At 34.8% G+C, this 17,262-nt stretch overlaps 1 protein-coding gene across 2 annotated transcripts; it reads right to left on the bottom strand.

Moving 5' to 3' along the window:
- Positions 1-221: 221 nt before the first annotated feature.
- Positions 222-5,113, bottom strand: LOC113688090 (protein ULTRAPETALA 1-like). 2 transcript variants are annotated; one of them, XM_027205753.2, is made up of 4 exons: positions 4,939-5,113; positions 4,525-4,799; positions 2,856-3,177; positions 222-641 (listed from the first exon to the last, which is right to left on the bottom strand). In XM_027205753.2, the coding sequence occupies exons 2-4, from the start codon at positions 4,766-4,768 to the stop codon at positions 467-469; spliced, it is 741 nt and encodes a 246-aa protein (XP_027061554.2). In that variant the 5' UTR covers positions 4,769-4,799; positions 4,939-5,113; the 3' UTR covers positions 222-466. The 2 variants fall into 2 exon arrangements, with proteins under 2 accessions (XP_027061554.2, XP_027061553.2); XM_027205752.2 differs by having other exon boundaries at positions 4,924-5,104.
- Positions 5,114-17,262: the final 12,149 nt, after the last annotated feature.

Below are 17,262 nucleotides of genomic sequence, written 5' to 3'. Positions count from 1 at the left end.
GCCAATAACAACAGCAAAATTTTGCAGATGAAGCAATAGATTAAACCTTCAATTAGGCATGCCTGGTGCCTTACTTGAGCTAGCATTACATATCATGCTTCAGCAATTTATCACTCTAGTGATTCAAGTCTAGCTTTTACCGTGATCATACACAGCTGGAAAGATGGAAGTTTTAAACATAAATTAACCCGATAAATGAAAGACTAGATATAAAGAATCAATTTTCCTCTTAATTATAGTATGGCGAGCAAAGGAGTTATATTGTAATACTTTAAAATATTGATCAGTCAACAAAAACACAGCAACCTGTGCTGAAGGCTGAAATTTAAATTGGATCTAAGAGAATGTCAGAGAGCTTTCTGTGAATATCAGCTAAGGTTTAATTAAGAAATGATTGGTAGAACATCTACCAAACAAAATGGAAATGTAAGCATTTGAGAAGGGATGTATTGGTGAGATTGCTAACTTAAGCTTTTGCATTCCTAGTGAAATCAGAGCAAGTCTGGCAGCTGCAGTCTGAAAACCTACAGATTTCACAACCAAAACAGACACAAGACGTGCAACCCTTGCATGTTGGAGATCGGGAACAGCCCCTGTAGACCCTGCGACTTGCTCTTTCTTCATCATCTTCACATGTAACCCTGAAATATAGGTTATGAACACAAGTACGCACATGGTTTAGCATTCTGAGAAAAAGAAAAAGGGCAAATGCACGTAAACATTAATATGCATCAGGTAGACAAGGAAGCATCAAATGTTTTCCATTTTAACTACTTGAAAATCTGTTTATGAGAACTTTGCTAAGATCTTTTTTACCAAAACTTTGATCATCAAGAAATATACAGATTCATATCTGCATCACCAGTATATATCCTATCAAAGTCCTATATGTATACTCAAGCATAATTGCTCCATCTTGATTGGTTAAAGAGAGCCAAGGCTCACATCTAATGAAGCCCCAATATGTGCCGATAATCTCTTTGCCTACTTTTTCTTGGAAGGTCAACTAAGAAGGACTATTATAGCTCAAATTAGGCCAGCGTCATGCCTATATTGGATACATCATGGTAAAAAAGTTACCATACGTGCAATCAAGACAAATCAGAAAACAAAACCAAAAGGTGGGAACTGATTTAAGCCAATCAGGTAGGACTCTGAATAAAACAGGCTCTGAGTTTCCCCAATCAACCCAAAGAACACAAAGAAATGTTTCACAAGAAAACGACAGAGAACATTAAAGTGGAGAGTCCATTAATTCACAATTAGATGCGAAAGCCGTCTACAGGCAGACAAATTTCATAGTCAAAAAAAAAATCTACTACTTAATTTAGTTTAGAAGCATTTCCAAATCACACTGATTTTCTAGCTGTTAGTGAGATATAAAAACATTTAGCATCCAAACTTGGCAAAAAAGCTTCGAAGGTTCAAGTTAACCTCCAAAAAGGCTATGCCCCAACCGGCAGTATGCATTTCCTTGACCACATCTAATTATGTCATGTTATCACATTTTTTCACAACTCATTCAATTTGACCAATCTATGGATATAATCCTCAAATACAAAATCTCAGTTAGCCCCAAAGAGAACCTCCATGCTTATACCAAACTGTTTGCCTTTCAGGGAGTTGCCTATTTTTCTTAAAAGGAAGACCGGAGTAAAACAGCATCAGTTCTTGCCCTTTTCCACCAAGATTTATCTATTCTTTAAAAAGAGATAAAAGTTACTCGATTCACAAGCGAAATGTTAGTTTCTATGTATGGCCATCTCAACCATGTGATTGTCCATATAACATCTTTAAATTTCCAATATAAATCCCAGTCTTCCTAACATGATGATTTAGTGATCTAGTTCATGTTAAGTGTTTCGAAATCTTTAGTTATAGCTGTATGAAACAAGAATGACAAAAACAACTATTTAGTTAACATGACGGTCTAACAAAGTATAATGAGTGAGTTTCTACCCTTTTATCTTTCATTCGTATTTCTACAAGTTGAGTTTTCATACAATTTCTTCAGGAGGGGGATTACAATATGATCCAGTCTTATCTAGCTTTCATTGCAGCATGTGTCTGGGATTATTCAATAAAATAGTTCTTCTTCGCTGTCTATGCATTGCCCCCCCCCCCCCCCCAAAACAAAAACTGGCACCCTACCCAAACTGCAGATGACCTCAAATATCAAAAGAAAGCTAAATGATCTAAAAGAGGACAAGATCGCATACTCAGCTACTTACTGAACCTTTTTTTAGCGTTGGAAGTTAAAAGATTTCTACCACACAAACAACTCTCAGACAAGTGCATCATGTCAGGCTGACAATGGACCTTTTTAGAAAACCAGTTCCACTTACTGGTTGGTTCATGTTTTTGCTTTTATTAGCTTATCACAGAAACCATGTAATGAGATTCCCAATATTCGCAAAAAAAAAAAAAAAAAACACACTCTATGAACAACTTAGCTGCTTGACCAAAGAGTTCAACACAGAAACACACAGGTCTATGGTCATGAACTAATGCATCACCCATAGTCTCACTATTTATAGATGATGATAGATGTGAAAAGGTGCATTGTGTCTTTATTAAGTGGGCACAAATGGAAGAAACATGCTATTCATTGCTTAATATATTTAGCACTATAAAAACAAAGACAAGCTACAAGATTTTTCAACACTGAATAATATTTACTTCAAAAAAATGCTGTAAGAATTGAGCGATGCTTTATTCTACTAAACAAAGGCAACAATAGATAGACAGATAGAGGGGATGATGAGGGGGGCAGTAGAACCAAGTTTGATAAGTACTCTTTAACTAAAAATTGATGCAAATATTAGAGCTATAGATTATAATCATGTCAAGCATACTCATCATAAGGCATGTCAGAGCATTTCCAATTTAAATCTGCCAAAGCATCATGGTAACTGCGGCATTCCTCTTTGTTGCGGAGACGGAACCTGCGCTCTTTGTTGCATTCAGTGCATCTAACAAACTCATCACGATGGAATTTCCCATTGTGTGATCTGCTTGAACCATTAGCATTTTTTGATGCTTGATTGTAATATTTGAGCAGTGCTGTCTTGTACAAAGGCACTTTCTCCCCATCAACAATAACCCAGATATTATTCTTCCATTTCCTAGATGTTTCTCTTCCAGAATGTTTCTCAAATGCAGCTGGTGTGAGTTTGTCTAATAACAGGTTGCATATATTAGTAAAAAGCAAAAGTAAATAGCACTACCAAAAGTGAAGACAACAAAAATGACATAATGGAGAACATAAACCATACCTAAAACAGATATTTTCAGCAGGCAAAGGAGTATATTCAAATGCATACCAAAAACTATAGAATCAACATAGTTGCTGATGGACAAGTCAAATCTTGAGAAGTATATATGACTTGACTGCATTGAGCTCTCATACATGGCAGCAAATTTAACATTATTAAATGACTGAATTTAAGCTGTATAACCTTGAAACACCTGAGGCAGCCATTTTAACTATTACAGCTCTCCCTGCCAGTTTTTTCATTTTGAGTAAAAGCAGGTAGTCAAAATTATCCAAATAGAATTACTTGAGATGGCTAAATGAAACGCAAGTCTAACCCAACCCCTCCAATCTAATTACGAAACGGTAAACTTCAAAAGATGGCCATTCCAACACAACAGTTCCAAGAACAACAGTCTTGACATATTGAAGAATGTACCGTCAGAAAACCTGATTAAGCTATACGCAAAAGTACAAAATGCAATGTGCAGCAACATGTTATACCTCAGGAGGGCAAGCACGCAAAACTTCAATTAGCGAAGATGCTCATTGTCTATAGTCATACAAATGCATAGATTAGATGGTGCTCAACACAGTAAACTAAGTCCTAACAACATTTTCATTCCAAATAGCTTGAGTAACAAAAGCTTTATAAGAACACAACAAACCGTGGCATAGCAATGAAGATGAAAAGAGCCAATCATGAACCAAAATTAAGTAAAACCCCTCCCACTAAAAGTATACATGAACATTCCACCACCACATTGTTCAGACAGTAAGAACAGAACTCTGCCTCAAAAAAATCCACACTTCACATGAAAAATAGCTCAAATACAACCATTATCACGTAAACAAATACAATGTAGGTTGTTTCCTTACCGTCAACATCGTTCTCACTGTAATATTCATCCTAACAAACAACAAAAATTTACCATCTTTCGGTCCAAACCTGAACAGACGAACACCACCAAAGAAGGGACTCCAAGAGTCTGATACTGAACTAAGATAACTGATCAAAACTCAACCTCTCCTAGACAAATCAACATACACAACATCTACAAAATCCCAGTACAACCATCCATTGTATGGCGTAAAACAGTGAATAAAACAGATCCCTTTATACAATTTACGCACAAAAACACCTATATTGCATGCATTCAAAAAAATCCCATATCGCATATGAGGTCAAGATATAAACTCCTATGCTGTACATAAGAGTATATGTCCAAGAGAGCCAAGGAAGGATGGGAGGATGGATTGAAGGGAGAGACCTTCCTGACAACCAGGGGTGCATTCACAGGTGATTTCAAGAAAACCAGAAGAGAAAACCCTAAGTCGACCTACAGCATCCCCATATCGGTGGCTGGTGCAGCCACACGTCACCTCTACGTAATCATCGCCATCGCTACCGCCACGGCTACCGCCGCAGCCCCTTTTCAACCCGCTAATATCCCTCACCTCTTCTTCACTAAACAACCTCATCTTCATCGTATTAGCATTAGCAGTATCCTCCATTTCCAAGAACTCTTATCAAGAACACAAAGCTCTGTTACACAAAAAATAAACAAGAAAAAACAGGGCTTTGGATCAGAAAATCGGGGCGAAACGGTGAGAAAACAACAAAAAAAGAAGGAAAAAAACAAATGGGTTCTCAACCACTTCCGTCATACATGAGTGTATATTACATAAAAATGGATGCTTTTGGTTGTGGATGGATTTCAATGGGGAGGAGAAGGAGCCAGAAGCGGTTATGGGCTGGGGAGTTTTGGGGGGTTTTGGGGAAAATCTGCTCAAAGAGCACGCATCTCCAAGGAAGAATAAGTCCGAGAGATCTGGTGAAGAGGAGAGAGCGTTGAAAAGGAAGAGTGTGTGATGTGTGTGTGTGCCGCTATATAGGCAGATGGTAGTAGTAATACTAGCTAATGTGTGTGATTTTCAGTGTGTGAGAGAGAATTTGGTTTTCTGTTTTCTTTTCTTACCCTTTTTTTATAGTGGGTTTTATTTCTTTATTTTTTTCCTCTTTAGGCAGTGTAGGATATATGATTAGATATGGATATATTTTCCTTCTGCGGTGGATTGGTTGGTGAGAGCCACAGAAAAGGGAAGTGAACATTGAGTAGTGAATGAGTTGTCTATAGCTTGTACAAATTAGCCTTTTTTTTCACACTACTGTTTTCTTTATACATTTTGTGGGATTTGGGGGATGGGGATTTTTTTTTGGGGGTGGGCTTGTGTGGGATTGGATGGCAGGATAGAGGGGTGTTTCTGTTTCATGCTTGCATTAAAGGCCAGTTTTCTTGTTTTCTAGACGGAGCAGAGTGTTTTGGCTTTGGAGAAGAAGGAAAGATTTGGTTGGAGAACTAGTAAAAGTTGCAGTCTTGCATGACGACCAGGGATTAAATGGGGTTGGGGACCTGTGTGGGTGGAACTTGGAAGGTATGCAGAAGTGGGGAAAATGCAGTGAGTTTCAGGGTGTGGTGGGGAGGACGAGGTTTTTTTTGAGAATTGTACTTTTTGTCTTTGAATTTTGAAGCGTGGTATTGTAGTAGTATTTTTACTGTACTTTGGAGGAGAAGTTAAACGGTTAAAAAAGGCACTGTATACATGATGGTTTTCTGTGATTCTTTTACTGTTGTACAGTAAAAAATTTTAGTTGTCTATGTACTAGTACTATAATATGTGTGGTGTAGGGACAGAGTTGGGTACTGATAGAATCAAAAAACCACGGGACAGAAATCCCAAAATCATCAGCTAGTTGATCCGCACCGTAGCACGGTCGCGAATCACAATGGGGAGGGGAAAAGGACTATAGGAAATAAGTAAGTAGCATAAAGTTTAGTCATGGCCCTGAGGGAGGATGCTTGAAAATGGTGTTTGCCTAGACGAGTAGATATGGCTTTAGGTACTTTGTTTTTATTTTGGTATTCAGAGCTTTATTCTATGTGATGGTGATATATGTTGCATGCTTAGCCTTGGAAGGCTACTTTTTTTTTTTTTTTTTTTTTTGGCGTGATTGGTAATGGACAACCTAGTAGCTCTATGTTTGATGTAATTTGTCATATTTTAGTTGAAAAGATTCTTCTAGTTGAGGGTTTCATCAATTATTTCATATTTTTTAAGTTCAATAATGATGGTAGAAATGATTGTCCTCAACTGATGTGGATGAATTATGTAGGAAGAGAATATATATTAAGTGTTTTTTCCAGCATATACATGCTTCATTCAAACGCAGAGGCAATTAAGTACACCATTTTCTTTATAGTATAGCAACTTTTTGCCCTTACACTCTTTGCCTCTTTGCTTGAATGCGTTCTATTTTTGGCTTGTGATTTTTTGCTGTCCTTTGGAATACAATAGTGCAAAGTGCATTTCTCCTAATTAAGCGTTTCATGAGCTATCATCCATTGCGACATGACATGATATGGTGGAGTTGTTTTTTCAGTGCTTCCTTTTGGTTTCCACAAAAGGAGAACAATCAACAAACGAGTAGAAAAACTTCTCCACTTTCAGTATGGGTTGAAATGGGAATTTCCTTTTCTGCAAGAACCATTAACCCTTCTAAAAAGTTGCAGGACCAATAAGGCAAACATGTCCGTTTGGTAACTGTACATTTTCCTTATCAATCCAAGGCTGGTTCTACTCAGGGAAATCATATCAAGTACTGTGGTAGTCAATTATTCAAAGGTGTTTTTGAGTTGTTCATGATCTCGATATTTCTATAGGCAAAGTCTGAGTTACTACTATATTTTTATTTTGACACTTTTATTTAGACTACAGCGTATCAGGCATGATGAGTTTGCGCATAACAAACCATACATGCTGCAGTAGTTCTCACAGAGACCAAAGTGTTGATTGCCATGTGATGGTGTCTCATCTTTCCAGCAGATTGAGCCGACTATAGTTTATAACTGCTGGTATATGGGGGCTATAATGCCATAGCTCAATGAAACTGTAATTTAGTATATGATACGTAGATTTTGTTTTTATATGTTTACTCTGATGGTGGCCTCTTTTTGTGTAAATCATACCACATTTTTGATTCTTGCATGTTTCTGATCTCATGTGCTCTACACTTAGCCTCCTCATCTCTTTTGAGGCTCAATGTCTACTGTCTAGTCACCTGCTAGAGAGAACTTAGGTAATATTCTGCGGCGCATAACTTTTATTTGTATTAGCCTGTTTGAGCAGAAAAGTGAGACCACATTTGCTTGATTCAATAGTACAGATTAAGGCTTTGGCATGTATGTAATGTATGCAATATTTTTCTCCCGCCCGCCAACCATGAACACCTCAGGATTCAGGACAACCATCCCTTTTGTTTTTTTAAACTAATGTTCTTTCATGTGGTTCTCTTCCTCCTCAGGGGCAGAGTCAAGTTGCTTTACTTTCGCTTTGCATCTTTTAATCATTTTCCCAGTAACGTGCGCCGCCATAACGCAAAGGCCATGAACCAAACTATGCTACTTCCCAACTAGATACGTAATCTTTAACATGAAGTCCATAATCAAAGAATACCCCAGAAGAATTTGTGAACTAAAAGCTTTCTGCCTGAAGCTGAAAGTACTCTTTACTGTTGGCTCTCGAGTTCTGAGCAAACATGTTCCAAGGCTTCAATGCTGTCCAGCTATGTGCAAAATCCAGGCTTTGTGGTGTTTGTGAATGTGACAAGAGTCAGATAGTGATAGAATAGGCTGGTGGTTTCAGAGTTAATCAAGTTGTCTTGAAGGGTAGTATTTTTTTTTTTTTTCTAAGTTGGCTCGAGTTGTGGGCTCTATCATGTATGGCATTTCTCTTATCATGCTGGTCAACTTGCAACACGTATATATATATATATAGAGAGAGAGAGAGAGAGAGATTCTCAGAACAGATGTTACACTGTAATTGATATGCTGCTATATGGCAAGATCTATATTCTCAGTTTTGTGCTTTGTAAACCAGTATATGATCCCTGCCAGATGCAAATAATATTAATGAATGAAGTATGGTTTTGGTCATTGATGTTCAGACATGTACAGATTGCTCAGTAGCATATTTCTCTTCTGGTTACTGAATCTGGAACATATTAATTGCAGAGTAGATACTGAATTGAAAGTGTTGAAGTATTATCAAAGTTAACGAAATATAAACAGCATGTCTCTCGATTTAATATGGCTTCAAACTTCAAAACCAGCATAAATTTGGATGGTTTTGTAACAGTGACAGGCTTAAGATGTCCAACTGCATGCCTGCAAGACTATTTAAAGCCCTAGCAAATATTACTACTGCTTTTGGAAAAATTTAAAAAAAATAAAAGTTTGAGAGAAAATTACGTTCACAAGCTAAGCAAGATATTCATGTTTTCAATACGTAACTAATTAAAAGGCTAATATAGCTAGAACTTTGAAATATTTGTTGTAGGAATGTAGTCACAAAATGATTGTGTGATAAGAATTCAATCACATCACGAAATTTATTTTCCTTTGGATCGTCGAGAATTCAATTGTTTCAGCGAGCGAGAGAGTTGATCTTTTTATTGAAAGCGTTCTTGATTTCTCGATTCATTCCATGTCACGATATCTATTTTTTGGCTAAATATATCTCATCCTTAAATTCTTTACAAATTTTAAAAAAAAAGGACATATTCCTAGATTTACAATAAATTCTAGTCATGCATGAAAATATTATTGGCTGCATCGTGGAAAAACATTGGAAAATCCCGGGTTGACTTAGCAATTTCGACATTTAATTCCACGCGAGGATGTGCTCTTGTTGACTGGTATTTCAATTTCCAAACTCCAAGCGTGAAGCAGCAGTCTTAAAATACTTGCGGACACAGGAATTATACATTGGATTCTCCTTGAAAACCAACCAATTTTTTTAGCTCGACAGTTGGCCTACCATTTTGAATTAGATAACCATTATTATTGACCTAGCTTTTTTTCATGCTATAATGTTCTTGCAAGTAACTTTACAAAGTATCTATTCCCCCCACTTTCTCCACCTAATTCATTTTGTCTTACAATGACTAAAGTTCCTCTCTTCACACTAGAATCCAACATCCTGCTAGACTTTGCAATGCTGATGTCTATCTATTCTCCTTTGTTTCAGACTATATGTAACAACCTTTAAATGACAAGAGTATCTCAAACAAAGCTTCTACATCAACAAAAACAAGCTATATATTGATACTGTTTCTTTTAGCACATTATAGGACCTATGAGAAGAAGACAAATACATTTTGAAGTTTGAACCCTTGAATTAGATTTCAAGGTTTGATAATTAGATTGAAAGTAATTTTTGAACTCATGAGTTCATGGTTTGATAATGCACTCTTGATTTTTGTTATTGGTTAGAAAAACTTTGTATACATGCTTAGAATTTTATGTTTCGTCACACCTGACCGATGGGAGTTTATCAATAACTATATCCCATTATTTATGAATTATGGGTTGTAATGTTATTGAATTGTACTGTACTGAGAACTCATTTGTGTGAGTTGCCAGCAAGTTGCAGGGGGCAGGGGATTAGTCTGCGGGATCCACTCCCTGCGGAAAACCCTAAAAAAAAAAAAAAAAAGAGTTGCTTCTAGTCATACTTAAAAAAAAATAAAAAGAATTCGTGTTTCGCAATTGAATTTCGACAAGTTAAAATTGTGATGGTGATAGTGTAATTAAATTTTTTTGTTAGGATAATTAAATCTTAATCATGGATTAAAATTTTGAGCCTCTACGAGATAATTATATTGGTCAATGGCACATTGGAAGCGCGACAAATAATGCGTTAAAACCACCCTCCAAGTTGATGCATAAAAATTTATCATACCACTAATTACCAATGAAAGCTTCGTGGGTTTGACTGCCTAATTCGAGTTGAATAAGAGAGCAAAAGAGGATATATTTCTTAGTCTTCACCCTAAAATGATTATTAGTGTATGTTATGTTCGTTGAGCTTTCTCCATCTGTATGCATGTTTTTACTTTTCGTTTTAGGCAGCTGTCGACTCCAAGGTACTAATGCTTGGACTTCACCTATAAGTGCAACTACGAGAAAAAAAAAAATTACATCTCCATCTATCACGATCACCTAATCCAACAGCTTGCTGGTTTTCAACGTATTTAGTAGGAACTTAGCACCCAAAACATGAAAGTACTGAAAAAGATAGCCAGAATACCAAAGAAGGCAAATATTATAGCTAGAATCCCAAACAAGGCAAAATATAATCTAAAATTTCAAGCTAACTCCCAATATAAAGTATCAAAGTTCAAGGGAAGAAAAAAAAAACTAGGGATGATTTCAAAAACCTCCTTTAAGATGTCTAACAGTATTATTGAGTACCTCCAAACTTTGAAAAATACGACCTGCTATCCCTACTTTAAACTTTTTGGAACATTCTCAACCTATTTCAAAATATAATATTAAAAAACTCATTTTAGAAGAGAGAATATAATCTCATTCGAATTTTATCAATTTATTGTCTTACTCTTTGGTACAAAACCTGAGTATATTGATAATAATTTGAAACCAAAAACAAAGAGCATGGAGGTTTAAATCTGATGGGATAAAATATAGCAGCAATTATTTTTTTAATATACAAAATAGTTTATGCTTGAAAGTTAATTGAGGTTTTTGCAAATTACAAAAGCATTATTTTCATTACTATAAAATGTTTTGAGCTAATTTAAGGGATTTTATAAATACTTCAAAACTAGAAAAATATAAAATGCGAAAAACCATATACAAACTTGTTTATGATATTTTCAAGTTGGTGCCAAAATTTATTTTCATTATTGTAACACATTTCAAGTTATTTTTATAAGCAATGTAAAGTATTTATAATTTCAAAAATTTTAGTATTTCTTATCCAAACAAATGATAAAAAAATATATTAAAAGTGCCTCTCAACCCCATTATCAACTTTTAAATTTTCATTAAAAAATCATATCGACCAAGCTTACAAAGAAAATGAAAGTGACATATTATGACAATTAAGAGACCACAAGAAAAGGACAAATTTGGAGTGAGATTATATTTTCTTTCCCGTAATGAGTTTTTTTTTTTCAATTTTATATTTCGAAATAGTTACAAATGTTATAAAAAGTTTAAACTAGAGGAGACAAGCGATATTTTTTTAAAGTTTGAGAGCGTTAAATGATACTATCAAAAATCTAAGTAGAGGTTTTTGAAATTATCTCAAAAAACTAACAAAGCTGAACAAGGATAAAATTGTTGGGCTTATGGAATGAATCCACGCCCTTAATGAAAGTTCTTAAAATTTGAGCGACTTACATCATAAATGAATATGTTTGTCAGGAGTTCAAACTTCTCACTCCACCGCTAAAATAATCTAGAGGGTGCATCACTGCATTGTTCTAATTTAGATAGGTCTTTTTCTTCAATATCTTACATAATCCATTTAGATTTCTTTCACCCCTTTAGAGTAGGGTGCTATAGTTTTTACCATTTGTAACAAAAAAATTGAAAATTTTCTTTAAATATTTGAAGACTAATTTTGATTCCTTCAAAAAAAAAAATTACAAAGTTATCTAAGGAGAAGAAGTAAATCAAAGAAAGTCAAAGAGAATGGGAGAAGATTAAACTGCCACAAGATTCAAACGAATGTCTCTTCACAGACACCTGCTGCTTCTACTTTTTTATCATTTAAGAATTTCTACTTTTTTATCATTTAAGAATATGATTGAACCAAGACAGGTAGGAGGAACATATAAAAGCGAAGTACGTGTTCTGCTGCTTACTCGACTTTGTCGGCAGGGCCGCTTGCATGTTCCCCTTGTTCAGCTTTTTATCTTTTAACAGGTTTCTGTCATTCGATATGTTTTTTTGAAGTGCGAAAAGTAGCAGCTTCAGCCTTCAAGCAGCGTTTGGCTCAGATTCACCTTTAAAGTTAAAACTCTTCCATCATTATTATTTGGTTCTTTTCAACCATGGAAGGGAGAAGGAAAAACTTGATGTAATACTTACTACTCTAGTCACTCAACTTGTTCAAGCTTATGTAATAAATAGTGGATTAGCGTGTTACAATATTATTTCCTTCCAATTTCATAAATCATTTTTTTCTCTTTGTATCTTTCGATAAGGACTAATCCAAAGCTTGTGATGGATTAAGAAAAGATGAATATAATGCCTAATTCATTCGACGATAATAATTGAACAAAATTTGACATTTATCTTGAAAAATAAAACTAATTTCAGTTGTTTTAACTAAATGGATTAATGTTCAGTCTAATAGTCAGAGAAAGATTCTTTCTCGCTATTAGATTCAAGATTCGAATCTTGTGTCTGGCAGCAGATTAATGTAGTTGAAACAATCAAGGACGGTGCTCGAGATGCTTCAAGCGTTATATGTCTTGGATAGAATGGGATGGAGCTTTGAAGTTTGAACATGACATCTCAAATGTCTAGTTCACTTTCCTTACCAACTCACACCTAAAACAGCCGAATAAACCTCAAGTTTTGGTCTAGAAAATTTGCCATTTATCATAGATTATTAGTAATGCCTAATTGCCTATAATATATTTGCTAAGCATGTATATATATACCTATATATATATCTGGCTTTCCAAATTTAGATTAGATGTGATTTGTCGTGGTAACATTTGGGAGAAGACACCCAAAAAAAAAGACTATTGATATTACCTATAGCATGACGTTTCTTCTTTCCTTTCTAAATTATTATATTACAACGTTGATTTGATTAATCCACGTATGGTTAGGGAGTTGAAAATGTTCACTAATATAAATTAACCAGACAAGTGGCAATTAAAATTTTCCACGAGGAATCTTATAATTTTGCTTCAGCCCAGATGGATGGTTAATTTGAGAAGAACTTATATTTATTTGTGAATTGTCAATGCAGAAGAAGGACTTAACTCATATATTTACTTGTGAATTGTCAATACAGGACTTGTATATACATGTGAATTGTAAGAAAAGAAGTTAGTAAATTGATTAAAATATATAGTCGAGGAATTAATAGAAGGTTTAGAGAAAAATCATCCATGCAGATATTATTAAAGTGATATGGTGGCTACATCAATGGTCATTTCTTAGGACAATTAAGAAGTAATTAAATATGTATGTGCATCCAGTTTCTTTGAGGTTTGAGAATGACTATTGATTATGTCCAAAATCTCAGATTTTCGCCAGATTTTTTGCCCCCTTAACCGTTCATGGCGATCATGGTCATTGATTACTTTTTTTTTTTTTTTTACCCTTCCACGCCTCCCAAGTCCCACCTCTAATTATCAGACATAAAATTCGAATTCTAAACCTGATAGCGTCCCGGTGGAGAAGATTCTAAAAGCTCTTCACTGGCCCTTGGTTACTTTGGTATGACAATAATCTACAATCCCAACTGGTGATCACTTAGTTACCTGACCACTGAGAGATTTTAGAATTTTTTATCATAGACAACTTGTAAACTTATCCTCATAGAAGCAAGCCACCCCATAATTTTTGAGGAAACTAAGGTATACTTCCTTTGTCCCAATATTAGAGTCATTTTTTGAAAATTCAACTTTTTATAGAAACACAGCAATCATTATATCCAGATGAGACGGTAGCAGTGAATTTACATACGTATTCTTTGAATTCAAAATATCCTCTAGTTAGATGTGAATTGAAATTTTAAAAAGTTACTTTTTTAAATAATAAGATTGAAAAGTAATGTGTTAATTTTAAAATGGTAACTCTTATTTGAAACATCAAGTGAAAACATGACATTAATAATAGGACGGAGAGAGTAATTCTTTCGAACTGTATTTGTCACAAAGACCCTAGTCCGCCAATATTGAGATCCTAATGCCCGTGAACTCAAACAACCTGTCTTTTTTTTTCTTTTTCTTTTTTAACTCAAACAAGCTCCTTTAGCACAACATTGATCACAATTTACAGTATTGCACCATCTTTTCTACTGTTTTCAGGATTGTAGACGTTAAACATGGGAAAAAGGAAGTAGGTGTGGACTTCATCAAGAAAAAATTAAGACAACTAGTGATCTACTTGCTCTGCTGCATGACTATGAACAGAAGAAACAAAGCTAAATGTTGATTATGGCTAAAAGAAATCGGCTGGAAATCTTTGTCCAATTTGGCATTTTCCTACCACGTACGACATTATTTAACCAGGGATACAGATGGCTCTATTTCTTTGACCATGTCCTTTAAAAGTATGTTTTGAATAATTTTTGTAAAACAGTATTTTCATGAAGACCAAAACGGTCACCTATGCAAAGGGCTTGAAGTTTCTTTACTGACCTACCCAGGATCTAATGGTGAAGACCACGCTTCCTATTTAAGAATTTACAGTTACAGCACAAGCAGTAGTCTAGTAGAGCGCAGGAGTTTCTTTGAGTTCAGAAAAGGGAAAAGATTGGCATAACTGTAAATGAAGAATGATAAATATTGGTATAAAGTAGTACGTTCTCCTGTTAAATAGTTGGCTTTACGTTCAATTGGCTCAAGTTAGCTCTAATCAGTCTAATCTTTTAGTACTTTTTTCCTAGCATGATATGACTAATCATTAGTATTCTGGTTTCCTACATATTCTACAAGGTTTGTAGTTACGTGTCACTGAATTTATGCTTAATTTATCATGTAAATACACACGATTATAATTATTGTATCCTGTATTCACATTCTTTGTCAATTTTTTCTTTTAAGTAGTAGGTTTCGAATTTGAAATATCTTACTTATAGTCTCTTTTCCTCTATCATCCAACTCATTCGTTTCCACTAGAGTTACAAACGAGCCGAACCATTTGTGATAGGGTTGCAAATGAACCGAACCGTTCGCGAGCCAATTCGAGTTCGATCAATATTGAACTCGAATCGAGCTCGAGTTGGCCAAATCGAACTCGAACTCAAAATATTAAGTTCATTAGCTCGCGAACCGACTTGCAAGGTCGAGTATATATATATATATATATATATTAATTTTTTATTTTAATAGTAAAATTACATATATATATTCTTAATATTTTATTATTTATTAAGAAAAATAATTATTTGCTGTTTTTATTAGATTAATTTTCAGAAACTCGAGTTAATGAGCTACTCACAAGTCAGAAATTCAATCTATGTTACGAGCTGACAAGCCAAAAATCGAGCTACAGCTCGCAAGCTTTGTCGACTCGAGCTCATGTCTGGCTTTTCCTTGGTCGAGTCGAGCTCGAACTCAATTTTCTTGGCTTCTCGAACTCAAGTCTACCTGTTATTAAGTCAAACTCGATTTGATAAGTACAAAACTCTACTCGACTCGACTCATTTGCAGCCCTAATTCCCACCCCCACTCTTTTTTAAATTAATTACACTTTTCTCAAAAATAAACCAACCGAGACGCTCTTAACAGGTTTGGGTGTGTTTGGATAGGAATGATTTCTAGAAAAAAATTATTTACTTACATCACAAAAATATTTTTAATATACATTTTTATCTTTTTAATTATATTTTTATCTCATATACATCATATTATAACAAAACGTTATAATAATTAATTTGAATAATATTTCAAATAAAACATGTGTAAAGTACTAGCAGATATATAGATAGATCAAAATGGCGCTCTAGCATATCACTTGAATTTTTTCTACTGGAGGTGGAGTTCGAACCATGACTTGCAGGTCAAAGAGTGATTTAGTCCTTTCTGGTGGTTATTCACCCAAAACTCCTGTTCAAACACACCTTTGTCGCCATGGAATCTCCCCCAGTCCAAAGAGCCTAGAAAGTAGGTGTCACTTTAATTTTGTTTTCACAATTCACAAGATACCTCCACTTGTCAGCAACTAACTAGCAATCAGAAATCTGATCATACTTTTGTACGGTCAAGATTCAACATAGCCCTTAGGTAGACTATCATGTTGGCCGTCGTTTCGATGCTTTTCAGTTTTTCCCCGTCCTATAAAGCCTAACGGCTACCATCCTACAACTAAAAAGTCAACTGTATTTATCTGCAAATTATGTCAGTGAATTCTTCAAATCACTTGTTTAATCCCAATAAGAATTATTAAGGCATGTTCTACGGTTCCTTATTCTACCCTCTCAATTATTGACCAGCGACAATAACAGCTGCTTAGCTACTAAAAATCAAGATTTAGTCAACAAAGCAAAACTGCAAAGCATACCCCATAATTTTGAGGTCACTTACATGTACTGCTTTCGGGCTCTTTGAAAATCGTAGGTAGTTATTTTGGGTTTAAGGTCTACAAGAGTACGGTCCTGTTATCAATTAACTGGATCCGATCTCTTTGTGTATCCCCTTAGATTGCTTTCGGGCTGGTTTTACTGATGCCTTCTGCGTCGTTCTAATTAGAGGATGTGTGTGTGTTTTTACTGCTAATGGTAGAAAAAAAACTTACATGTACTGCCTTTTAAAATGAATAGTGTTCTAAAATTACACAAGTTATTGTGACAATTGTTTGGATTACATTTTTTTGGATTTTTTTAAAAAAAATTATGCAGCGATTTGATATATACGAGGTAAAAAGGTGATTGAAAAATATGTACATGAAAAATGTTTACAATTATTTGAAAACGGTTGTGTTGACAACTATTTTTACTACAATTCCTCTGTAAAGTCGTGACAGTTTGAGTGTATTACATTCTAATGTTGCAAACTAAACCAATCACGGATGTCAACACGTTTTTTCATAAAATTTAGTGACATATGATCATATAGGTAGCAAGCAATATTAACAAATAAGAACACTACTTCAATTTTCTTTTGCTTTTCATAAATACAGCAAGACATGAAACTATGCATAATGCAATTCGAGTTAAAAACATAAATCTTAATATTTGTGAAAAAAATTTCTCCTGTATAAAAAAACAAAAGTAAATCAATTCATTTGCATTCACGTTTTCCCCCTGAATTACACGATTATACAATTTACCGTGGCTATAGCTCCTCTTAGGATGATACTTGCTGACATTTGAGAACCTTTTTTGGGCAAAATTTGAGAACTTTACTAAGAAAATGCATTTATTGATCTTATTTTATTTTATTTTTTGGTGTTCAA

This window comes from Coffea arabica, chromosome 5e, assembly GCF_036785885.1.
Source record: "Coffea arabica cultivar ET-39 chromosome 5e, Coffea Arabica ET-39 HiFi, whole genome shotgun sequence".
In the NCBI taxonomy this organism is placed as follows: domain Eukaryota; kingdom Viridiplantae; phylum Streptophyta; class Magnoliopsida; order Gentianales; family Rubiaceae; genus Coffea; species Coffea arabica.
The sequence above is the reverse complement of the archived record's forward strand: the minus strand, read 5'-3'. Positions and strand labels throughout refer to the sequence as shown.